Consider the following 25,892-nt stretch of genomic DNA (forward strand, 5'->3'; position numbering starts at 1 on the left):
CTATCTCTGGAACATGAGGTGTGATCCTTGGAGTGTAGGCAGCCATCTTGTGTCTGCCACATGGACCTCGCAGCTAGAAATCATTCTTCCCAGCAAAAGAGGGGGACAGCCAGAGAGAAGCAGAGACATGTGATGGGGCGCCTGCAGTTCCCAGTGGCTTTCCAGTTCCCACTTCCACTGCTTACCCAGTTTCACTTCTGCTCCTGGATTCTGACACACCCTGTATCTTTTATTATCAATCCTTTCTTTCTGCTTAAGCCAGCTTGGGTTGGGTTCCTATTATTAGAAACTCAAAGAGTCCTAACACAGCAATGAATCAAGAGATTTACTGAAGCCCTGCTGTCCTTTACTTTTGTATATGTTCCCTCCACTTGTGCTGTAAGGACAAGCTTTCTTTTATTTTGTCTTTGCTCAGTGGTAGTGTGAGTATATTGCTGCTCCATTTATCTAAGTGTCATAGAACATAACCCCCCTCTATCCCTTCCCTGGACCCCCTACCCATTTTCCTTTTATTTCTCTTTACTCTCTGTCCTTGAATGAAATGCTAACAAAGAAATACAGAAAGGCTGGGAGTATAATTTACATATGCCTGAGGCTTATGAAGAGATAATGGGTTCATTAGTCCAGATCTCCCAGGATCTGTGATATAAAGGGATAGGACACAAGAAGGTTTAAAAACCTGTATGTTGTTCAGATCAGGTAGGGCTTCTCTATGCAGCCTGGAGTTATTCTGGCGCCCACATGAGGGATAAGGCCACTCCCGTATCAGCAGCTCCAATGCAACAGTGTTCCCATGCCTCCTTATTAAGAGTCCTGGTCTTTGTCGTCTGAGCCGCAGTAGGTTCTGCCAGATGTACATAAAGCCTTTGCTATCCTTTATAGCTTGAAGAGGTCACTATTCTAACCAGAAAAATCACAAACCTGGAATCTTCAGAGAGAAGCCCCTTCCTGCTGATAGGATTGTGCACAGAAAGTAGGTAAGAAGCCTGAATGCTCAGAAGCCCTGAAGGGCCCCCTACAGGCTGATAACCAAGCCCTAAACCAGCTAGCTGACAACTGTGTCAACATAGCCGACATTTTATCCAACAGCTAAACTAAAAATAACGTGTCACTTCACCACAGCATGCCTGCCTGGCTCTGAGGTGCCGAACAAACGCTGAAATACAGGATGCTGCTGTATTTCCAATAATTTCAGGTCTCATGATGTCAACAGGGATTCAGAGGTTTGAATGTGATGATCGTCCAGGAAGGCAGCCACTTGGTACTCAGTTTATTGGGCTACTATTTTATCTTCTTTAGTAGTGATGCATTGGTGTCTCTTCAAAGGGCAATCAAGGTATGATGTTGGCTTCTTTCTGAATGACATTTGGTAATTATGCTTCTCCAATAACTTATTTGCATCTGTAATAGGTCTTGTTCTTATTTTTTATAATCCCTACTAGGTTGGAGATCTTTAAGGGCAAGAATCATGCCTTTATCTATCTCCATATCTCTAGAACCTCATGAGTCTTGGCAATTTAGAAAGCTCTCAATAAAATATTTATTAGATAAATAAATGAATGAATAACTGAACAAACAGCAAAAATACAACCTTCTGATGAGGGTCTAGAAAAACTTCTGAAAGAACCCAATGACCGGTCTGACTCTTCAAGGAGTCAATGCAGGTAAGCATCAGTAAAGGAGAAAGGTGGAGAGTCAAAGGAGACTGAACGTTCTAGGCATTCGAAATTTCCATCAAGGGAATTGAAAGCAGTTCAGTATGGCCCCCAGAGAACGGATGGGGATGAAGCTGAAAAGGTGGGCAGGGGCCAGAGGAACCTTGTATATACTGCCAAAGAGTTTCAATTTTATTTTACGGGTCATGGGGAATCATAAAATGATTTTTAGTGGCAGAGGAACATAATGAGATTTTCTTCTAGAAAATTTTCTTTGGCCGCAGTGTGGAGGGTCACTGATGGCAGAGATGGAGGTGGGACTGCAGAGAGCAGGTAGGAACCCCTGCTCTCATCCAGTCATTCAGGTGACGGACGATGAAGTCCGACCTATTGCTGGGAAGGTCTATTTCTGTTTTCTTTCTTCCACCATCAGTCTTCATCCCACATCAGCACATCGTATTCTCCTGTAGGAACAGTGCCTGGGGACACCGAATAGTAACAGAAAATACCAACCACGACAGGGCTTCACCAAATTTTATCTCAGTTGGGCTACCCCAACAGGTAAAGTAGTATTTTCCAGAGGCCCATGTGCTGAACCTCCTCTCCCCCCAAGACGAACTGGATGACCCTTTGTGATAGCCACAATCCTTGGACCACCTCACTTCTCTCAGCAGTTACTGTGCCCACCTGTCACTTTGTACTTTTTCACTCTCTCAGCAAGGGAATAAAGAAGTAAAAAACAAGAGGCAAGAAGAAAAGAGGAGAAGAGGAAGGTAGCAAAGGAGGCTTTATTTATCTCACTCACGAATAAAGAAGAATTAAAGCTGCTGAAAGAAGAGCAGGAGCTGATTAAATCTTGTGGCCTATTACTAGGAGTCAGATTTTACAAAGGGGGTTTAGAACAGATGGGACAATGCCCATGGATAATTGCTCAACTTATTTAGGGAGGAAGATGTGCTCTCTCTTCACTCTCTAGCATGCATCTCATGGGGCAACTTTTCATTTGATATCTACCAACAAAGGGCTTGGATTTAAAGTCTTGGTTCAATATGAATTAGACCCAACTTATAGCAAAGCTGTCAGGTTAGGTCTGGGAGGGTAAGAGAAAGAAAGAAAGAAAGAAGTAGACTGTGAACTTTCATTAAACCTCTATGTTGTTTGACTTCTTAGGGAGGCAAGGTGTGACTTTTGTATTTTGCAGGAAAAACAATCCAATAAAGTATAAAGAAGAAAAAAACTAATAACCTGCCATGATGATTAGAAGGGTTAGACATGAAAGACAGACACTTAACCTTAGAACCTGATCCAGGACAGAAAGAGTTAAAACCCAAATGAGAAGAGGCTCTCCACAAGGTCAAGGAGGTGAACTGGTGGACTGATACATTTTATGTGTTCTACAATTTCTTCGGTTGGAATTTAGCCATGAGCCTGTTTTTGTTTTTTTGTTTTAAAATCTACATAAAGAACCAGTTTTAATTTATCCTATCATTTCATGCTGTAGAAATCTGGAGAAGGCAAAGACATATTAGAAAAGTGAACTTCTGCCTAGTTGTTAAGCTACTCTCCTGTCGTTATTGCTTTCATCCCTGTCTGTGGAAGAGTAGTCGGATGACAGATGGCTGCAAATCACGCTCCTTATACTCAGGCTAGATGAGGTGTGGGGTCAGGCCGTCCTCACCTTTATCCTGTCGATGTTGGCTTCCATCTTCAGCTGCTCCACCAGCTTCCTGGCCTGTGCTATGCTGGCAGTGTTGTTGCTGGCCATCGGAGTGCTGGATGGATTTTTCAGACACACTAGAAAAGAAAACAAAGAGGAAGAATGTATCAGAGAATCCATGGGCTGCCAAAGGTGCAGGTTCATCACACTCTGGGAAATATCAGAATCGTGGTCGTAGCCCTCTCCATCCTCCAGCCCTCCCCAACCCTGGTCAGCACTATGTCTGATTGACAGGCAGACCAGAAGATGTTGATTTTCCAACCCTCCTTCCCTCTCTACCCCAGGGAGAATGTTTACCAAATCAGGTAGAATAAGACATGCTGCCACATTAAGACAGCAAGCTGTTAAAATTATCAGAATTTTTAAAATGAGTTCAAAATGGCAAGGGTGACACTGTGCATTATTGCTGTTGTGGTTCGTCTGCTACTACTGTCAGATATCACGTTAAGTGCCCTCAGAGGATGAGTGAGGGCGGGCAGAGGGATGAATGGTAAATTTTAAATTCCTTCAGGACCAAAGGCTCTGTTGACAGTGTTCTCCTGATGGGCTCAAACCCCACCCTTCTGGGCAACTGTGACCACTGCAGCCTTTTATACTGCAGAGACACTGCGATAGGAGGTGTGGCTTTTCAGGGTCACTTAATGCAGCACTGTTGGAAATAGCCGTTCCTCTCCACTCTCTTGGAAATACGGCTTGGTTCACCACTATCTCCTTTGCTCACAGTTCTTCCAGAACACATCTATCATGTCAGCGGGGAGGGATTGCCATGTCTAAATTGGTAAATACATCAATTAGCTCACTCACCAGTGTTATTCTAAATTAAGTACAACAGACTTATTACTTTCATGAATATGGCAATGGAACATAAATGTTTTGAGAGTGGAGTTCTGTCCCCATGTATTAACAGATTGCGAGGTGGTTTCTTTGTCTGGCCCTGCCTGACACCCTCCCCATCTGTGCTCCCCACCCTCTTCAGGTCCTATCCCAATTTCATTTCTCTTGTGACCCTTTCTTGATCCACTATCTCACTTGATTCCTGTTGTTCATATAGAAAAGTATCCTCTTTTATTTTCAACGCCCATTTCCCCCACATTCTGAACGGGTCTTGCTCTGTGTCAAGGTGCCATATGCTGTTTCAGGACCATCTGTATAAATAGGCCCCTTAAGGTCATTGACATCTGATAGCAAAGCAATATCTGAGAGCTTTAATTTGACCAGAATGCATGATCCAGGAAATGAGAAGCATTAAACACTGCCTCAGTCAACACTAGTGAACTCTTGTTCTGAAGATATTATATCAAAAACTGTGACTCCTGCTAGCTTTGGGAAATCTTTTTATCTAGGGATGAAGAAGTAAGATCAGGTTACTTACCTTAAAAAGACAGAAAACCTGGGGAAGGAAGAATAACCCATAACAAATTCTGTACATAAATTTTTTACCTACCCATCAAAATAAAAAAATAATTTTTGTTTTTCTTGTAGCAGAAGTCTATAAATTATCTCCTCTAATACTTCTGTTTTGATATCTAACTCTTCAAGACAAAAGAAGAAACTATGTAAAACTCTCTGGAATCATACAAGTCTCTTCACAGAGAGTGTTACTTTATAAAGAATACTGCAAAATAAGCCACCCAAGAGCATTTATGGAATAAATTGTAGGATAATTGTTTCTTCAATTTTTTATAAAAGAGTTTGGAGACAATAAAATGGGAGGGAAGACTAAAGGAATTTTTGAAGTCACAAAGATCTGTGACCTCTACTTTCATATGCTTAAAGGTCAAGGGAGGGAGAATTGCAGTAAAAACAACAACAAAAAAATTAAATAAAAGGAGGCTTTAACAACTGTGATTTCATCAGCATGGTTAGGAACCTAATCAACTTAGTCCCACAAGGAAATAATATGCCCCACAACTAAACAAACGTCTAACAGCCTAGGAAGACTTCACAGGGTCAAGACGGAGTACTGACTTACGCAGTGGGGTGGCCCAACTCTTTCATTCATCCAAAGTTGGAAGCAGCCATGATCCACAAGCCCCTGGACACTGTTCTGTGAAGCTAATGTTTCTGCCATACTAGAATTCATTCATCACACTGGGAATGCAGATTATCCCAGAATTACCAAATGTTCATTGGGTCTGCAGGAGCTTTGGGAATCTGGCCAGCTACTCTTCTGCCCTTGAATTTACACCAGCTCACACAGTGACCTACAGCAGAGACCACAACCTGCCTCCCAATACCTCTTCCTTTCTTCCTCATTAGTAATGACAATTTTTTTCTTTTTTAAACAGAGACCCCAAGAGCCCTGAATTTTACCTAGGTATATTTTGCTGAAGGATACATTCCTCAGCCTCCCTTATAGCTAGGAATAGTTACATGACTAAGTTTTGGCCACACACACACACACACACAATGGAATATTATATGCATATATATACACACATAAGCACACACACATTATTATACACATAAATATGCATATTATGCACATATGTAAACACACACTACAATATTATACACATATACACACACATACATAAACACACACATTTTCTTTATCTGTTCATCTACTGATGAACACTTTGGTTGCCTCCATGTTTTAGCGACTATGAAAAATGCTGCTATGAACATGGGTGTCCAAATATCTCTTCAAGACTCTGCTTTCAATGCTTTCGAGTATAGACCCAGAAGTAGAATTGCTGGATTATATGGTAATTTCTTTTTGAGGAACTGCCATAACTGTTTTCCACTGTGGGTCTACTGTTTTATATTCCCACCAACAGTGGACAAGGGTTCTAGTTTCTCCACACCCTCACCAACACTTGTTATTTTCTGTTTTTTTTTTGATGGTAGCCATCCTAATGAGTATGAAGTAGTATCTTGTGTTCATTTGCATTTTCCTAATGATTAATGATGCTGAGCATTTTTCATGTACTTATTGGCCATTCATGTATCTTCTCTGGAGAAATGTCTATTCAAGCCCACTGCTCATTTTTGAATTGGTTTTTTGTTATTGCTGAGTTTTAAGAGTCTCTATATATTTAGGATATTAATCCCTTATCAGATATATGATTTGCAAATATTTTCTACCAGTTCTGAAGGCTAGCAGTCCAAGGTCAAGGTGCCAACTTGTGGCATGCCTTTTTACTCTGTTGAATGGTCCTTTGAAGCACAGAAGTTTTAATTTTTTAGAAGTCCAATTTGTCTATTTTGGCTTTTGTTGCTTGTGTTTCTGGTCTAACATACAAGAAATCATTGCTTTATCCAATGTCATGAAGAGTTCGTCCTTTTTTTTTTTTTTTTTTTTGAGACAGAGTCTCACTCTGTTGCCCGGGCTAGAGTGCCATGGCACCAGCCTAGCTCACAGCAACCTCAAACTCTTGGGCTCAAGCAATCCTCCTGCCTCAGCCTCCCAAGTAGCTGGGACTACAGGCGCATGCCACCATGCCCAGCTAATATCTTTCTACATATTTTTAGTTGTCCAGCTAATTTCCTTCCATTTTTAGTAGAGACGGGGGTCTCGCTCTTGCTCAGGTTGGTCTCGAACTCCTGAGCTCAAACAATCCACCCACCTCGACATCCCAGAGTGCTAGGATTATAGGTGTGAGCCACCGTGCCTGGCCTATTTTCTTCTGAGTTTTATAGTTTTAGCTCTTTTGTTTAGGTATTTGATCCATTTTTAATTAATTTTTTTCTTTTGCCTGTGGATATCCAGTTTTCCCAGCACCTTGTTGAAAAGATTGTCCTTTTCCCATTGAATTATGGACTGAATGTTTGTGACCTTCCCTAGATTCTTATGCTGAAGCTCAGTCCCCGTCATAATGGTATTTGGAAGTGGGGACTTTGGGAGGTAATTAGGTCATGAGGATGGAGTTCTCATAAATGAGATCAGTGCCCTTATAAGAAGAGACAGAGGAGAGATGATTTCTCCCTCTCTTGCTCAGCCATGTGAATAAACAGGGAAAAGATAACTACCTGCAAACAAGGAAGAGGACCCTCACTGGCACCTGACTGTGCTGGCACCTTGATCTTAGACTTCTAGCCTTCACAACTGTGAGAAATAAATGTCTGTTCTTTAAGCCACCCAGTCAAAACTATTTTTTTGTAATAGCAGCCTGAACTGAGTGAGATAAATGGCCTTGGCATCTTTGTCAAAAAATCATGTGGCCAAATAAGTAAGAGTTTATTTTGGGCTCTCTATTCTATTCCATTGGTTTATATAAGGGTTGTCTGTCTTTATGCCAGTGCCACACTGTTTTGATTACCATGGCATGGAATGTGGACGGGTAAATCTGAAATCAGGAAGTGTTAAGTCTTCCAACTTGTTCTTTTTCAAGATTTTTTTGGCTATTTAGGGTCCCTTGAGATTCCATATGAATTTTAGAATGGATTTTTCTATTTCTGCAAAAAACATTGCTGGGGTTTTGATAGGGATTGCATTGAATTTGTAGATTGATTTGGACAGCATTGCCTTTTAACAGTATCAAGTCTTCTAATCCATGAACATGAGATGTCTTTTTCCATATATTTATGTATTCTTTAATTTCTTTCAGCATTGTATTTTAGTTTTCATTGTATAAGTCTTTTACCTCCTTAGTTAATTCCTCATTATTTTATTCTTTTTGATGCTATTGTAAATGGAATTGTTTTCTTAATTTCCTTTTCAGATTATTCATTGCTAGTGTATAAAATGCTACATCACTGATTCTTAATGGGGAAGAGGAAACCTTTTGTCTTCCACTTGCATCTGAGTTGAAAGTAATTGCATACAATGAGAAATGTTATTGAAGAAATGTATGGGGTAAATAAAAAGGGTTGACAGTCCCATGAGATGCTTAGGCAGTTTCACCATGGAAGCACAGACACACATCAGATATTCTTTGCTGATATTCCTTTTTCATTTTGCATGGAACCCAAATTGTGCAGAAATTATTTTTTTAAGAGGGAGGGAAGTGTTTTGAACCATTAACCACTGAAATAGTTATAAAAGAAATCTGCTGAGAAGATCATGTAGACAAAGCTTCAAAACACACATACCTCTTAGAGACAAAAGACAAAAAAGCACCCTTTTAGCTAAAAAAAAAAAAAAGGTGGTTCATTTCTACACACTGCTCCTCCCTCACCCAATCAGCCTGGTCTTTGGTGATGCCCTGTGACTTGGCATATACTGAAGTTTACCTTTGAAGGGGCCCAGTCTCACCCCGGAGCCACCAGAGCCACTCCAGAGACATGCCCAGAAGTGGATTCTACCTATTCTAGGAGTTGGTGGGACAGAGAGAAATAGAGTCAGAGTCTGGTTCTCTTGGGGAAACTGAATTTCTGAAGCCACTTCTAAGATCTCAGAACATTTCTGGGAGTTGGCTGGGGTGATAACCAAAGGTTGGATCTTGCTAAAGCGACATTCTTTTGTCTTACCACACAAAAGCTGTTTTGAGCCCAGCAATTGGTAGCACCTGCCAGGTACTAGATTATCTGGTAACCATGGCATGGCATGGAATGTGTATGGGTACACTTCTTTACATTTAAATCAGAGAATTATAATACCAAAGGCTTATTCTTTCCAAATTCTACGGCCAAAATCTGTTTTTAAAATTCTAATAATCTACCCTTTAGAAATTGCAAGTAGGACTCAATCTTTTCTCTATGTCCTACACCAAACTCACTGGCAGCGGTACCCAACCAGGGAAGTACTTCCTTTTAGGAGGCATTTGGAAATGTGTGCGGGTGGTGTGGTTTATGACAGTAACTGGGGGTGCCTCTGGCATTCAGGGAGCAGAGGCGGAGACTCTAACGCCCTGAAGCCTGCCAGGCAACAATGAATGGTACTGCTTAAAAGGCCCATAGTACCTTTAATGATAAATATGGAAGGACACCCAAAAAATAGCCATAAATCCATACATGAAAAGTCTGCTCAAGAAAAGTACTCCATGTGGAAATGTTCACCTAACTAGGCTTTTATATTCTTATGTCTTATAATTCCTATTACTGTCCCAGTTATGAATATATATTAAGTGTTTATCATTCTCACCAGCATTATTATGCTTTACGGATATCTGGTCCCTGCTCATTTAAAATAGAGCAGAGTCTGTTTTGTGCAGTGTTCTAGCATAGTAAGATTATGCTGGGTTATATTTGCCAGTAAGCAAAAAGGATACAAATAACAAAAATTCCTACAACAATTATAGGAATTGTGTGCAAGAGATTGGTAGAACTCTGCAAGAATGCCCTAATTATCCCACCTGAATTCCAAACTGAAGAATAATACAGAAGGAATTTTTTCTTTTCAACTGATGAGAATAGTTGTTCCCCGCCACCCCCAGGAACATGAGAAACAGGCCTGCTATGGAATAATAACCATTAGATGAGATTTCTTCTTCTAAAAGTACATTTAGCATTTTAATTTATTTCAGAAGGAACTTTTCTGTTAAGAAACCATACATTTTCTTGTCATTTAGGCTTGGTAATAAACACAATCCCTTATTTCTGTGGCACAAAGATAAATAAATGTTTTCAGAATGGGATCTTTGCTTAGAGCGTGTAGGTTAATTGTGGAGGATTCCATTCTTTTCAGACTTTAATGGTGTTTTCTAAGGGTGGTATCCAGACAGACTTCCCCAGGGCCTTTAATTACTGCTGTGTATTTCTCAGGACTATGTTTTGATATTGCAGGTGTTGAGGGGTTTTTGTTTGTTTTGTGTATTTACAGGTTAGGATGACAATGGCAATAAAGTAAACAATGTCTAGTCTAGAATACAAATTGTGGGTTTATAATCTCCCCGTAACTCTATTATTCTTACTAGTCAGTTAGCTACATCACTGGTGATCGGTAGTTAGCTGCTTTTGAATTAGAGGACTAATTTAAAAACATTCTAGTTTAGAATTTTTCAGAGCTCCTGCAACTATTCATCTGGATAAATGTCTTTATTAAATGCTCAGACCACAACCCAAGTTTAGCTTGGTCATTTTTGCCACTCATTTTTTTTGATCCCTATTCTAATTGATTGTGTAGCAGATATGTACACCATCATAAAATTGATATTATATATACCAATATATTTTAGATTATATACATACTAAATGATAAATATATTTATACACATCATCAATCAATATTTTGTATATATACTAATTAGGTTGATACATATACTAATATTAGCCTAGTTCACAGCAACCTCAAACTCCTGGGTTCAAGTGATCCTTCTGCCTCAGCCTCTCAAGTATCTGGGACTACAGGTGGGAACCACCACACCTGGCTATTTTTTTTTTTTTTCTTCAGTAGAGATGGGGTCTCACTCTTACTCAGGGCTCAGGCTGGTCTCGAACTTCTGACCTCAAGTGATCCTCCTGCCTCGGCCTCCCAGAGTGCTAGATTACAGGAGTGAGCCACTGCGCCCAGCCTCTAATAGTAGATTATATATACTAAGAGTACAATTAATATCCATTCCTGTGAAGGCCCTTCACAAACAGAGCACTAGAGAACTTACGCATAGTGGCTGCAATGTCAATCATGCGCATCAAATAATAATCGTAAAACATCAGTCTGCCAGGTTTCAGGGTAGTTTTTTGTCAGGCATCTTTTTCTATTACCCGTTGGCCACTTTGACCTGAAAATACTGAAATAGCACATTCTAATCTCTGCTAATCAGCAGACATTAATTTCTTTTAGTTCCCCAGCCACTGGGGACATTTTATATCAATAGGGGATTTATTGTGATGCCGCTTCTCCCTCAACACTTTCAAGCCCCAGAGCATTCAGGTTGGAATCCGCCTCGCGTGCCGCTCACTCTTTCCCAGCCTGTCGACAATTGGGCACGTCACACAGATGTTTTGGGTGTCACCATGTGCTGGTTTCCTCACTTGCCTTTGCTCATTTTCGAGCAGCAGTGAGGGGGTTTGAGATGGAAAATTAAAAAAGAGATGAGAACAGAGCAGGGGGCCAGGGGTGTGTAGGGTAGGTGTCCGTGCCCACAGGCATGGAAGAGCTTGGGGATGGAGGGTACGGGACAACCTGGACTCCATGAGACCCTGCTTTGTATCTGAAGAGGGGAGGGAAGGCCAGGAAGGGGAGGCACGGGAAGGTATCCATCCCTGGGAGGCCTGGGGAGTTCCCAGGGGGCCAGAATGCAGACAGCTGGACAACACATGCTGGCAGAGGCAAGGAATGACTTTGTGAGCCAAACAAAACCCGAGCCGTCCAAGTGCCTCCCTTCTCTATCCCTTTTCCCCATCTTTTAGTGCTTCTCATTTCCGGGAATTCGATTTACAGGCCAAAATCTCTGTTCCTTCACCAGAGGACGAGGAACACAGACTGACATGAATATTAGCTCACAGACCAAGAGCTTGCCCTGTGCCAGGAACTGGGCCAGGTGCTTTAAAGCATCCTGTTTCATCCTCACAACTCAAGGGGAGTGAGTGCTACATCCTTGCTTGAAGGAAACTGAGGCTTAGATTACGTCAGCACAATAGTGAGGAGGGTGTTTCTGAAGCAATCACCCCAGGGAAAGATTTTTCTTTCAGCCCATCTCAATTCACATTTTCAAAGGCACCAGACTGATCCTAATCTGGGGTCTATGGTATATGTGTGGCCATTTTCACAAACATAATAGCAATTTTACGGTCTGTGTAGCTACACGGAGAGCTAATGCGAACGAGGACCAGTGTGGAAGCCCTGACGACCAAGCCTGCTGGGGGCTGACAGGGAAGAAAATGAACCCACAGAGCCACATAAGACAAACCGACTTAAACCCACTCTGCGCTATTTCCAAGCAGCTTTGCTGGGAATGTGCCACTCACCAAACGGGAAAAAGGCAAAATCAAGTGCGACTTCCCTCAAATCAGCATGGGAGCCGTGTATGCTGTGTAGGTGGAGAGTAAGACACAACACGGCTTCCCTGCCTCACTTGAGTGCCAGAAACGTTATTTGAAATGACAGCTCTCTGCTTTCCAGTAAACCGCTGTTTTTGAAAATATTAAGCCCTACACGATGTCGCTTTCCTCTGGAAAGAGGGTCACTGGTTAGCTGCTTTTAACGACCTTGACAGAAAACACAGTCCTTAAAAAATGTTGACTTCAAAGTCATAGATTTCACAAATTTTGTAAAATGAAACAGGAATGAACAGGCCATGTTGCAACTTTAAAATGATGTGTAAATTTTTAGTTTTTATCTGAGCCTTGGATTAGGAAATGGCTTGTATCTATAAATAGGAGCTGGCATTCTTAGATGCTAGGTGGGCTTTGTTCACTCCAAGGGAAAAAGATTAGTACTTTGTATGGTATATGTTGGTTTTTTTTTTAAATATGGAAGCCCAGACCACAAACCAGTAGGGTTCCAACAAAAGAGAAATAATGAGCTAGTTTCCATAGAAATGGCTCTGTTAACCTACTGCTATCTAATACTCTGCAGCAGCAGGCAAGGGGACTCTGACAGGCAGCAGCCTTCTGCCTCCTTGTAGGAAATTATCTATTGGTTAATTAATTTCTTTTATAAAAAACTACTGCTTCAACCCTAAATCCTCAGTGGATCTCAAACCTCAGGCAACCCCTTTAGTTCAGGGAGACTTCCCAGGCTGAGTTTCCTTGCCACTGCTCAGATGGTCTCGTAGGCTTACAAAATGATAACACAAGGTGAACAAAGAGATGCTGAGCTCCCCAACCAAGCTCCCCAAATAGGAACTGGATCTCATCCACTCAGGTTTGTTTTCTATCACTGTGTGTCTGGGGATATTTCCAGTGGTGCAACTGACGGATGGAAAAGCAAGTGGCGAGAGACAGAAAAGCTGGGTTCTAGTCTGCTCTGACACTCTCAGCTGTTTTACAGTGACAAAAGCATTTAATCTTGTTGGGCCTCCGTTGCTCAGCCATAAAGTGGGGATAAGGACTCCAGGATTGCACATGTATACCTAATATTTGTGACAGCACATTGTAAATTAAGGAGTGCTATACAAGGAGCAGCAATGAACAGAAAAAAATTATCAACACCATTTACTGAGCAACTACTAAGCACTGTGACCTAAAACATTCCATACCTAATCTGCACTCCTCAAGACACAGAACATGGACCAAGAATCATGGAATAAGAAGGGCAAAGGGGAAAATCTATGGATACTACCAGTTGTTACTGTATTAAGCAAGAACTGAAATAGTTAAGCAACAACTTAACAAATAATCCTAAGCGAGAAAAATCCTTTTGGGGAGGAGGAAGATTAGTAAATCCTTACATCCAATTTTGAAATTTCTAATCTTCATGGATAACCTATTAAAGAGATGGTGATTATTTCAAAATCAATTGTGATTTAAAATGAGTTGACAAGGATTTACTGAGTGCCTAATGTGTGTGACCCAGAAGCCCATGCACACGGTATACTAAGTTTCTAAGGAAACCAGCCGCTGAGGAGATATGAGAGTGCCGTGGGTTACCTCAATAATCCTAGGGAGGCACTTTCCTTTCTTTCATTGTCATCGTCTAAAGGGAAAAGCTCCTGTCCACATATAGTGTTTGTAAAGGTTTCCTGTGGCCACATAATAACTTGCAAGCCTAGCACCTGAGGCTTCTGTAACTGGCTGCCACCCCCTCCTCCTCAGGTCTGTATCCCATACCGAAAGGCCCTACAGGGCACCCGTGCACACAGTAAGCGTTTCTGCTGAAACCAACAGCACCAGCCCGAATCTTCCACCAAACCAGCCTGTCCTCTGTTCTCCTAACACAGCTCAGGCCCATGGTGGCCATGATTTTGTCGTGTTTCTCTTCCCCTCCCGCTTCCCGTATCTTAAAGCCCAGCTCAACCCTCTCTTCCTCTGAGAAACCCTTCTCAGCGACCAGGGCAACTCAGCTCCTCGAGCACACAGCAGCCCAGGAGCCTGTGCCGATATCCAAGCCGTTTCTCTGGCTTTAAAAAAAAAAAAATTGCATGCCGACTGGTCTTATTAATTGTCATTATTTTGTCCAGCCATTCATCCAGTAGATATTGATTAAACCTGCCACTTTATCTCCAAAATAGTTGTAAGTCTGTCTGTCTTCACTGGTGAAACAGGCCAAGTGAGGTTCCACCCACGGGCCTGTCACGTGCTGTTTCCTCTGCCTGCAACGTCGCAATGTTGTCCCTGTGTGGCGCTGCCCGTGGTTGCTGCTCCCTCACACCCGGGTTCCAGTGACAAGTCCCTTGCTGATCACACTGTCTAACGTGTCCCTGTCCAGCCCATTATTCTCTAGCACTTCACTGTTTATTTTCTTCAATACATTATAATCTGAAATTACTGAATTAATTTAGTTATCATCAATCTCTTTCTTCCGCTAAATGCAAACCAAGAGCAGTGACTGTCTGCAGTGCTCACAGTAGGTGCACAATAGATACTTATTAGATGAATGAAAGTCCTCCACAGCACCCAGCACTAGCTGCTCAGTAAATGGGACGCTTCTGAGACGGGCAGCAGGCGCACAGCCTCACCATCACACAGAGGCTCCCGGATCCAGACTGCTTACGATCGCTTTCTCTTGATACCAAAAGGGTTAAAGCAGCATGTTCGTCAAAGGGGCACTTCCCAGACTCGGGCTATATCCCATCTATCTAATCTTTGAGGATCCTCACATTCTTGGGGCAAATATGAGCTTGAGACTGGTGCACCATCTTCCCTCTCCCCATTTCCTGGCTACTGTCAAGGCAGGACAGATCCTCAAGTAATCAGATACAATCTGGGTTATTTCTGGCAACATATAAACCTGTTATTTTTCCCAGCTGCAAAGTTACACAGATACTCTATCTGAAAACGTAAACCTCGGTCCGATGCCGAGAGCTCCTCTGTGGTGTTGGCTTTGCGTCCCCGTCTCCATCATGCCATGACCACTGGTCTCAGATATTACAGTATCCCAGTGTGAGGCTGCAGCCCCTGAAAACGCCGCATAGAAGTTCCTGTCTCCTTTTATAAGCTCAGTGTCAGGGACGGCAAGCAGCACATTTTTTTTCCCAATTCACTTTTTAAATTGTTTTTTTTTTTTTGAGACAGGGTTTCACTCTGTCACCCTGGCTAGCCAATTCCCTTTTTAAAATATTTTTTTCTTATAAAAGAAATACACGGCCATTTTAGAAAACTGAAAAGCATAGCGATTCAGAAAACAAAAATCTCCTACAATCCACCATCTATAGACAACTGAGTTAACCTTTGCAGTAATTTTTCAAGTGGCTTTCCCCAACTTGGAGTGCTTGCTTTTTTGTGTGTAATAGCATGCTGGGAAGATAATATTAACTAATATACATAATCATTTGGTGGGCCCTGTGTAAATGCTGACCTTCAGGGATGATTTCTCATCATCTATAGTGCAAGATTTACCACTCTCCACTGCTTCTAGAGAATGAAGTTATTTTAATTTTTCCCTTTTACTCAAGTGTCGAATTTTATATTACATCTTTTAAGGTTATCACACATCTCTTTTATATATAGTACAGAGCCACTTTTCATCCTTTTAATCAATACTGTTTTTAAAATGACTTCTCTAGGTACATAAAATAAACTGCCATGCCAATATCCCTTTTATTATAATGAGTGAGTAGAGGAAAAATGTAAGAAATTAAAGATGAAGGGACAAGTTTTACTTGGTCACTAGGCAAGGGCGCAGACACTATTGCCCACACTGATTCAGAAATAGCCTGGGTTGGTTGGGAGGAGAACCACAAAAAGGATCCTTTGGTACAGAACAACTGTATTTGCCATCTCCAAAGGGTGAAAGGAGCTTGTTTGAAACTGTTGACTTGGGGACCAGGAGTTCATCTTGAGGATACTATTTTTTAAGTCAGTTTTATCAAGGTATAATTTATGTACATTAGAATTCACTCTTTTTTCGTGTGCCAATGGGAGGGGTTGACAATTGTGTATATATAGTTATGAAACCACCACAATTGCAGAGACTATTTTAAGGAGCTATTTAACCACCTTTGCTGTTCACTTTCCTTTTCTAGCCTATCCTCACAGAATGAACACTTTTGAGACCAGTCCCCAGGTACCAAGAGCAGTTCTGAGAAAGCAAAGGCTATGAACTTGACTGACCTCACTTAATATACCACGGAGTTCATGGAGTTCTTAAAACTCAGAGTTTAGCACAACCCACAAGTATCTTGCAGAGCAGACTATCCGAAACAGAAATCTCTTTTATGACCACTGATATGATATACTTGAATCACTTGTAACACAAGTTGAGAAAATTCCTCCCAAAGCCTGGAGTCCAGAGTGGCACTGTGTTTTATTTAACAAGTTTGGTCCAGTTTTGGTGGTTCACAAAAGGAAGGCCTCTCCAGGACAGGGCTTGAGGATTTTTCTAGGAAGGCGTAAGTTAGGACATGGTTACTCTGCAAATTGATGCCACTGATCCTTAAAGAGAGGTTAAATATGAGACATTTGAAACCTACTGAACCATAATCCTTATTTCACAGATAAAAGAAACTTAAGGGACAGAGTGACTAAATGAATTGCCTTAGAAAATATAGCTATAACTGAGTGTCAGAACCAAGGACTTAACCCCAGGTTTAAGATACCTGGTTAGATGCACTTTTTACTGTTTCCTGAATGTTTCTAACTACCCACCAAACTGGGAACATCATCAAGGTTTAGTTTCTAAGTTGTCTTATCTTCCCAAGTGTATGGTCACTACTGGAGAAATCCTACGAGGAGAATGGATGGGCGGGAGTCAGTGAAATAAAAATCACATCCTACTCTCTCTGTCGACCTCTCGCCTCCCTGAGGTGATCACTATGAAATAGTGACACATTCTGATATATTTAGCTTAAAGGAGCTGGGCTCAATTTTTCCACTTTAGTTATTTTTGTGCACTGTTTTACAAAGACTAAAAAGCCAGCAACTTTGACTGCAAAGGCTCCCTGATTAATGTATGGGTAGTATTTGATAAGCAGGTCTCTGCACGGTAATAAAATAGGGTTAATGTTGTGCACAGGGAGAAACAGATAATTGTGTGGATCTCTAGGGAATTTTTTTAGAGGACATCTCTTTTTTATAAATGTGGTGTCTTGCGATGAAAATGCGAAAGGAAAAGCAGAGAGGCATGAAAGTCAGCAGAGCCAAGAGGACGCCTAATGAGCCGGCAGTCCTGGCTCCCCACGGTACCGAGCTGATGTTCGGGAAGGGAGCGTGAGAATTAGCGTGGGGCGATGCAGAGAGTACTGAATTCTGGGGCTGGAGGTCTGGGTTTGAGCTTCATCTTTGCTGAGTGATCATGGGAGACTCAAGTCACCCCTCTGGGCCTCAATTTCTCTATTGTAAAACGAGAGTATTGAGGTAGATGACTGCTTGATTCCTTTCCAGTAATTTTTGCCAGCTGTTCAAGAGACCTAATGTAGCTTTATTCCTGTCACTGCATCAGTGAGTCCCACAGCTCTGGGACTCTCTCAGCACAGTTAAGTTTCAGCCCCATACTCCCAAATCAAATGTTCTAGAAGAGTGGATAAACACACAGAAAAGCCCTAAGACCAATAGGACCCAGCTGGTTAGAAGGGGATTTTAAGCTTTCCATTCTCGAGGGTCCATTTGCTGGCATCTAGATCACTCCCACTGTTCCCTGGAAGATGCTGTGACTCCACCGGACTCTGGTCTCTCAAGTGTGCTGCCTTTTCACCCTTCCTCATGCCCTCACGTGCCGCCTTTCCAGCCGTAGATGCCATGGGTTACCATGGGGTCCCTTTTAACTCACAGCAATCCCGCCTCTTTTTACCTCCATTGCACGGGCTGATAAAACCCCCAATCCTGTTTGGATGCCACTGTCAGCGTGTTCTGGAGCAACTGGAGTGCTGAATAAACACACAGCCATGGGGGCTGGTCTCCTTGAAAATTCACAAACATTAACTTCAAGTGGATCCTTGAGTGCTACTCAGCTTTCCTTCCTCAGTTTCTCAGTCACCTTCTAATGATTTTTCACACTTTCTTTTCTCTCCTAAAACTTCTAATATCTCCTCTCTCCCCATCCTCATTCTCAGCTGGTGACCTTGCCTCTTATTTCACTATGAAAACAGCAGCAACAAGACGAGAACGTCCATCTACTCCCGTGACCAACTCGCCAACTTACCTGTGTGCGCACTTCTGTCTTCACAAGCTCAGCTCTGCCTCTTCCCTCCAGCACCGGCTCCCACCCTCTCTTGCCAACTACAGGACTCACCCTTGTTCTTTTTTTTTTTGTTCTCTCTGGCATCACCAATTTTTCTCCCCTTCCCATCAGAGCAATGTCATCAGGCACATAAACATGCTAAAAACACTTTCTATCTTAAGAAATAAGCAACAAAAACAAAAATAAAACCTGTCCCTTGGCTCTATGTTCCCTTCCCAGCCAGAATCCCAGTTTTCTGCTTTCCTTTACAGACAATGACTACCCTTGCTGTATCCACTTCTCCTCCGCCAATTCTTTCTTACATCCCCTCTAAATAGCTTCCCCACACACACGTGCCCCAGCCCCACCTCCCCCCAAGTATCCTACTGGAACTACATTTGTCCAAGTCACCAGCAGGTCCGACTTCTGGTTTGCCCAATCCTGATCTTATCTGACCTCTGTCTTAGTTTGCTGCAGCTGCTGTAACAAATCACAGCAAAGTTGATGGCTTCAAACAACAGAAATTTATTCTCTAATAGTTCTATAAAAGCTTTAAGTCTAAAGTCAGTTTCACTGAGCCAAAATCAAGGTGCCCGCAGGGCCATGCTCCCTTCAGATCCTTTAGGGAAGACTCTGTTTCTGGCCTCTGGTGGCTGCCGGCATTCTGCGACTTGGGCCACGTCACTCCAGTCTCTGACTCGGCGGTCACACTACCTCCTCCACTTCTTGTGTCACCTCCCTCTGCCTCTCTCTTATAAGGGATATTTATGATTGGATGTAGGACCCACCAGGATAATCTAAGATAATCGTTCCATGTACATTCCCGCCAACAGTGCACAAGGGTTCCAATTTCTCTATATCCTCGCCAACACTTATTTTCTATCTTTCTGGATTCTTGTCTTACTTTCTCGTGAGTTCCTTCTCAGTCTACCTTCTTGGTTTTATTCATCTCACAGACCCCCAGGTCTCAGCACGTCTGCACTCATCCGCCCTCAGTGATCTCATTCACTCTCCTGGCTGTAAATACCATCTCTTCGCTTACATTTCCCAGTTTCAGTTAGCAGTCTTGCCTCTGACCACTAAATCCATACAGCCAACTACCTGCCCACCCTCTCCAAACAAGTGGGCACTTCCCACTTGACATGTCCCAAACCAAACTTGATTTTCTCCTCTAAACCTGCTCCTCTTGCAGTATTTCTCACAGCAGTTGACAGCAGCTCCGCTCTTCCAGTTGTTTAGATTAAAAACTTTGAGGGTGTTTTGCTGCTGCTGCTGTTGCTTTTTTATTTCATATTTCACCTCTAATCTACCAGCAAGTCCCTAGACCTTCCTTCAAAATATGTCTAGAATCCAACCTCTTCTCCTCACTTCCACTGCTCCCAGACTGGCCTAGCCACCTTCATTTCTTATTTGAACGTTTGAGTAGCATCCTGTCTTCCCTGATTTTGCCCTTGTCTCTTTCAGTCTATTCTTCACATAGCCAACCAGTGTTCCTTTGGAAAAGATATGTCGAATGATGTCAGTCTTCTGCTCCTAACCCTCCGAGGGCTTCCCACCACACTCAGAATAAAAGTACAAGTCCTTTAAATGGTCTTCAGTTTCCGAATGATAAGGCCCACGGGCATCTCTCTGACTTTATCTCCCACTAGTCTCTTCTGGTTACTCCAGTACAGCTATTGTGGCTCCTTGCTGTTTCTTAAACTTGAACGTGCAAGCATACTCCTGCCCCAGGGCCTTTGCACCTCCTCACCCCCCTGGTTTGGACTTCTTACAGTTCACTCCCTCGTTTTATTCAAGTGTCTGATTCAACATAACCTAGAAGCCTTCCCTGACCTTCCTGTCTAAACAAGCACCCTCCTTCTTGGACTTCTCATCCCCCTTACCTTGCTTGATGGTCTTTCTTGGCACTTATTACCACCTGACATATATTTTATCTTTATTTTTTTTATTTTTATTGCCTGGACTGCCCACTAAGACATAAGCTCCATGAGAACAGAGAACTAGTCTGTTTTGATTATTGCCAAACCACCGGTACCTAGAATGGTGCCTGCCTCATGGTAGAACGAATAATTGTTTTCATCTCAATAACTATCTGTAGTATGAACGCATGAATAAAGCACATATAATGCCTTGTCAAAAGAGTCATTTCTCAGAAGGGGGTTTGCTTCTATTAATCATTTGTAGATGGGCCTTGAGAGGTTTGGCATTTTGAATCTTTAAAAGAGAGCTTATAGAAAGTTAGCTTTAAAACGGGTTTCCTGTTGGACTCTCTAAACATTGCTCTTACCTACAGGCTAGGGGATTTGATGCTAACTTCTAAGGGATACTTCTGGGGCTTATTTATTCTGTTTAATTTTTAGGCCATCGATATAGAATGATCAAGTATCATAGTGAAAGGTTACCTTCCATGACTGATATTGTATTTTCCCCTGTTTGGGGGAAACACCTCTGAGGCAAACCAGAAACAGATTTTGCCGATGAATAAACAATAGAGAGATCAGGTGACTTCACCAAGGTCAAAGATGGTGACCAGAAGCCAAATCTCACGTCTTGGAGAACCAGGACTTACACTAGAAAGCCCCAGGGAACAGAATCCTTGTTCACGCTAGGTCTTTCCTGTAGAAATGACTAGTTTCCTCCATAAAGTAGGGCCCAGGATGGAGCTCACATCCGGAATCACTTTGCTTCTGATGGGTATGGATTAGTCAGGCTCGTGGCTTCTGTGTCCGCCATCACCAAGGAATGTGGCAGGATGGGGCGGGACAAGGCTTTTGTGGTCCTAGAATACGGCAAAGCTGACTCCGCTAGGAGGAATGAGCGTGTTCCGACCATATTTGTACAGTGCATTGGCCAAATATGCTGAAGGAAGCACACACAAAAGAATCCGAAAACCAACTCATGCCTGGTCAGAGCATTGCCGGCTCAGCTGAGAGCTATTCAGCATCACACAGGCTGAGCTAAGACGAATGGGCCACTTTACAGAGGGGAGTGGCGATCGGTGGTCTGTATAAAAACATGCTCTAAATTTCTAGAGATAGATGCTTTCATTACTGGTGAATTTAAAATTAGGGTGATACATTTTCTTCTGGCCGACAAGAACAGATAATGTCATCCTAGCAAATCGTTTTCCAGAGGTATTGAATCTCCTATAAAAATTTTCATTTATCCGTCACACTGGCATCAGAGCAACCTACGTCAATGACTATTGTCAGGTGGTCTCTCAGTGCCGGCCCAACACCCTCCTGTTTTCCACCCTACCAAGCACAGAGGGATCAAGGATGTCCCTGCAGCAAATGGATTCGGTCTCTTCCTAAAGAATACTGTATTTTCATGAAAATCAGACCAAAACTGAGTGGGAAGGGGAAGTAGACATCACTTTGAGTTTTAACATGTGTCTATTCATTAGCCCCACCCATCTGCAATCAACGATTGGCTCTAGGCACATACATAAGGCTTGTATTCACGACTAATGCCTGGTACTTTTTCTTTACCTTTCACCTTGCTCGGAGGGGTGAATTCAGCTGGAGCTGCTTAGAGCGTCCTGTGATTTACAGACACTCCTTTTCAGAAACCCTGCGTGTCCCGAAAGGCTGCTTAGTGACTCCCGATTCTCAGCATCCTCATGTTCTTTTCACTTGTTCAGTAAACGTCAGATGAGTCACGCAGGCATGAACTGCACCCGCACTGGGGGTAGATAGGAACGGGATGCTCGGAAGCGGTCAGTGGCCCCATTACAGCAGCTATTTAAAATAGCTGGAAGAGAAACAACAGGCAGCCCTGTATCCAAGCCAGGCTACTCGCTGAGCCTGTTACTGAGGTGACTCCTGATGAAGCAAATGAGCCCAATTCATTTTACAGAGGTCTAATTAATCCTTTAACATTACAGAGTCACTGGAAATTCCTAGGATTTGGTCCTATAAACCCTGATGTCAGTAATCCCCCTTGTTTATGAAACACTTTTTATTCCTGAGTTCCACATATACATAAATGACAGAACAGAATGTTTAATAAGAGTCTTTTAAAATTCCTCAGGTTATGGTTTGGGGAGAACAAAGAAAGCCCATCATTTGTAACAGACTAGGATTTAGTTCCCACTAGTTACTGTGATGGTACCAAGGCTGGAAAAAGGCAAACACCCAATGGGGAATTAAGAGAAGACTTGGTATTCTAAGTGTTTTGGTGTCAGGACAAAAATCTCAGGATTCTAATGACACAGAGGGATTGGCTCATCTTTTCTTCTCATTGTTTGCAAAGAACAACAAAAGACTCCATTTTTAAAACTTTCAGTCTTCCTTGACATAACAGATCATTCTTCCTAAACATCTAGGTGGCTTTATTTAATCTAAACTGGGCAAATGAACAGAAATCTTGCCAGCCCTATGGGGCTACTTCCCTTCAGATTTCAGCATCGTGGAGAGATTTCAGGCCTGCCTACTTAGTGTGCCAGGCAGTGCTTGGAGCCAGGCATAGTAGAGGGAACCCGGCAGGGCTTTGTTTTCAAGGAGCTTATACTCTAGAGGTAAAGACAGATCCATAAATCAGCAATTTCAATGTGGTATGATTTGTACTATGCTAGGAGAAAGCCCAGGGTATAGTGGAAGCATGTAGGAGGGGCACCCGAACCCTTTTTTCCCCCACAGAGAAAGAAAAGTTTATTTTATAATACTATTGTGAAATATAGCACTCTGTTAGATTAAATAAGAATTTCTAGCTAATAAATACAAAGCTCAGTGTACTCCCTTGGCCCACAGGTATGGGACTTGTTCAAGCCATACAGTTAAAGGCACACACAATGTTACAAGTGAGAGTGAGAAAGGTGGAGGAGCTTATTTTACATACGTGACCAGAGCTAACAATAGAAACAGAAAACAAAGCTTTTCCCCAGCTTTGGACATGAATTGATATTTGATCCTTGGCCACCTGATGGAGGCAATGACGAAGACTCAGACCCGCCTGACTTTGGAGGTCTAATGCTGTTTATAGTTACTCATCCAAGGGTAGCTGGGTCTTAATTAAACTAGAGATTTATAAAAAAAATCTGAATTTGAAGAACTTTAATACTATGAAGTTGGAGAATGGGATCAGAATAAAGAAGTATGGTAATTTTAATTTAAAATGACATCAGCTCCAGACAAGCAATAAAAATTTGACCCCAGACAAAATTATTTATCATGTTGCTGGACTGACTATCCATTTAATGGAACTATCTGACCAAATGGAACTGCTAATGGTCCAGGAGACAAAAAGTGAGAAGGCAAGTGTATCCCGGGAAGGAGAGAAGATGCTTAACTTCTACTAATTAACAGCCCAAGAAAATGTCCCAGCTGAAGTGTGTTTGGCAACTTGCCTCAAGCCAGACCAGGGCATCTACATCCAAGGGCCTGACCTGTGAAGACCTTAAGCCAAAGGTGCTCACACTACTGCCCACATTATTGATCGGGTCATAAGTGAAAGGTTATTTTATATGAATGAGCCTGAAAATAAAGAAATGCAAATATCTGGTACCGGAATCCAAGTATTTTCTCAAAAAGATTATTGTCTTTGGTAATTTTAATACCCACACTATTATAAATGTTAATCTATTTTTTAGTAAGACTTTTTTTTTTTAATAACGGTCGATAAAGGGTAACAAAACTAGTCATTTAAAAAATTAGAAATCTCAGATGGGGAACAGTATGGCAACCACCATTCTCAGGTGTGAATGGTCATTTTGGGTCCATCACCGCCCACTGAGCACCAGATGAACAGCCTACATTTCTGCCCATCACAGCCCACCCCTAAAAACATTAGCCCAAAGTTCTTTCTAGTGTCAGAGTAAACCCTCTGCTTTTTTTCTTACACATGAATCTGCCTTCGCCTGTAATTTCTATGACTTATTTAGAAGGAAAGAGATGGAATATTTTCAAAAGTTAAGATCTAAGATCCACTATTTGGCTTTGCTCTTCATGACTTTTTTCTAAATAAACTGAAGTGTGCCTTGGTGAAGCCCAGTGTTATTAGCAAACGTGTCAAAATGATGATTTCAGGAGACTCCGGAAGACAGCAAAACAACATCAGATTGAGAACTCACTAAATAACACTTCTTTTAAAAAAATTTACACTTTCCCTTCTCAATGTCCTTAGACCTCTGTTCTTCTCAAACCTTTACTCAGCTTTAAAAAATGAAACAGAAGCACAATAGATCACTTTCTTGGAGTGTTTTTCTCTTTGGACCTACTTGTCCTCACCTCTCCAAGTATATTTAAGACTTTAATGTCAAGTCTTGCACAAGAGGATTTGAGCAGCAGGCCCCAAAGAAGGGAGTGTTCTCCGATTTTCAGAGGAGCGATTGTGAGTGCTTCCTGTCTTCTGCACATTCAATTACCTGCAACAACTATGCCGTCACTCGGGAGCAGGCACAAGGAGGCACAGAATCTGCCCAGCTCTATAGTCACACCGCCTGGTTTTAATTGCATCCTCTGTCATATACTAACCAAATTAATTAAACATGCAGTCTCAGTTTTGTCAGCTGCAAAATAGAATTTTCAAAAATTTTTAATTGCCATGTAATAATTGTACATATTTATGGGGCACACAGTGATATTTCCATACACATATATAATACGTAAAACGGTAAAATAAGGCTAATTAGCATATCTATCGCCTCAAACATTTATTATTTATTTGCCTTGGGAACATTCAAAATCCTCTGTTGAAAATTCTCTATTTGAAAATACAGAATAAATAATTGTTAACTATAGTCACCCTACACTAGAGAACTAGTAGAAACCATTCCTCCTATCTAGCTATAATTGTGAATCCCTTATAAAATGGGAGTATTCAAGTATATACTTCTTAGGGTTGCTGTGCAGATAAAATGATTCATGTAGTGCTTAGAATAGTGCCCCATACATAGTACAACTTCACAACTGCTGTCTGTTATTAGGATGATGAACACAAGAGAAGAGATGACAGGCAGCAGTGACAGAAGTGGACAAGGGCATTACATATTTTGAACACTAAGGAAGGCCAGTGTTTACCTTCAATTATTCACACTTTTGGTAGATCCTTGCTTGGAGAAATAGTATACTCAGAGCTCCACATCCTGTGCCTTGGGGGCCGCCTAACAATTTACGATTAATCTCATCTATGGACTTTTCCCTTTATGACAGGTTGTCAGGGACTGTTTCTACCTCAAGGTTCCTCTGCTGAATTGCATAACAGAAATTTGTTCTCAGATTTACTCTCTTCCTTCCTCTTCCTTCTCTCATCTGACCTGTAGTACTTTCAAATGCTAAAGTCCCTCACTGAGGTAACACATGTTGGCCCCAATCTTCCTACATGTCTTATATTTCAAAATTACCTCTGCCCATACCATTCTTCTCTATTAACTAATTTCAACTAAAATGATTAAGCATAGTGATGTATTACTAATCTCAACTAAAATGACTAACAGTGATGA

General features: G+C 41.9%; 1 protein-coding gene across 10 annotated transcripts in view; it reads right to left on the reverse strand.

The window, feature by feature from the left end:
• Positions 1–25,892, reverse strand: part of GNG2 (G protein subunit gamma 2) — a 146,374-nt gene that overhangs the window by 16,301 nt on the left and 104,181 nt on the right. For 6 of the 10 annotated variants that reach the window (XM_045567150.1, XM_045567164.1, XM_045567158.1 and 3 more), the window contains one exon: positions 3,334–3,449. In XM_045567150.1, coding sequence (XP_045423106.1) covers positions 3,334–3,449 — 116 coding nt within the window. Of the gene's footprint in view, positions 1–3,333; positions 3,450–4,744; positions 4,763–24,815; positions 24,940–25,892 lie in introns of those variants that run through there. The other 4 variants (XM_045567154.1, XM_045567194.1, XM_045567169.1 and 1 more) reach the window with 3 other exon arrangements.

The sequence above is a fragment of the Lemur catta genome, chromosome 1 (genome assembly GCF_020740605.2).
Source record: "Lemur catta isolate mLemCat1 chromosome 1, mLemCat1.pri, whole genome shotgun sequence".
Classification (NCBI taxonomy): Eukaryota; Metazoa; Chordata; class Mammalia; order Primates; family Lemuridae; genus Lemur; species Lemur catta.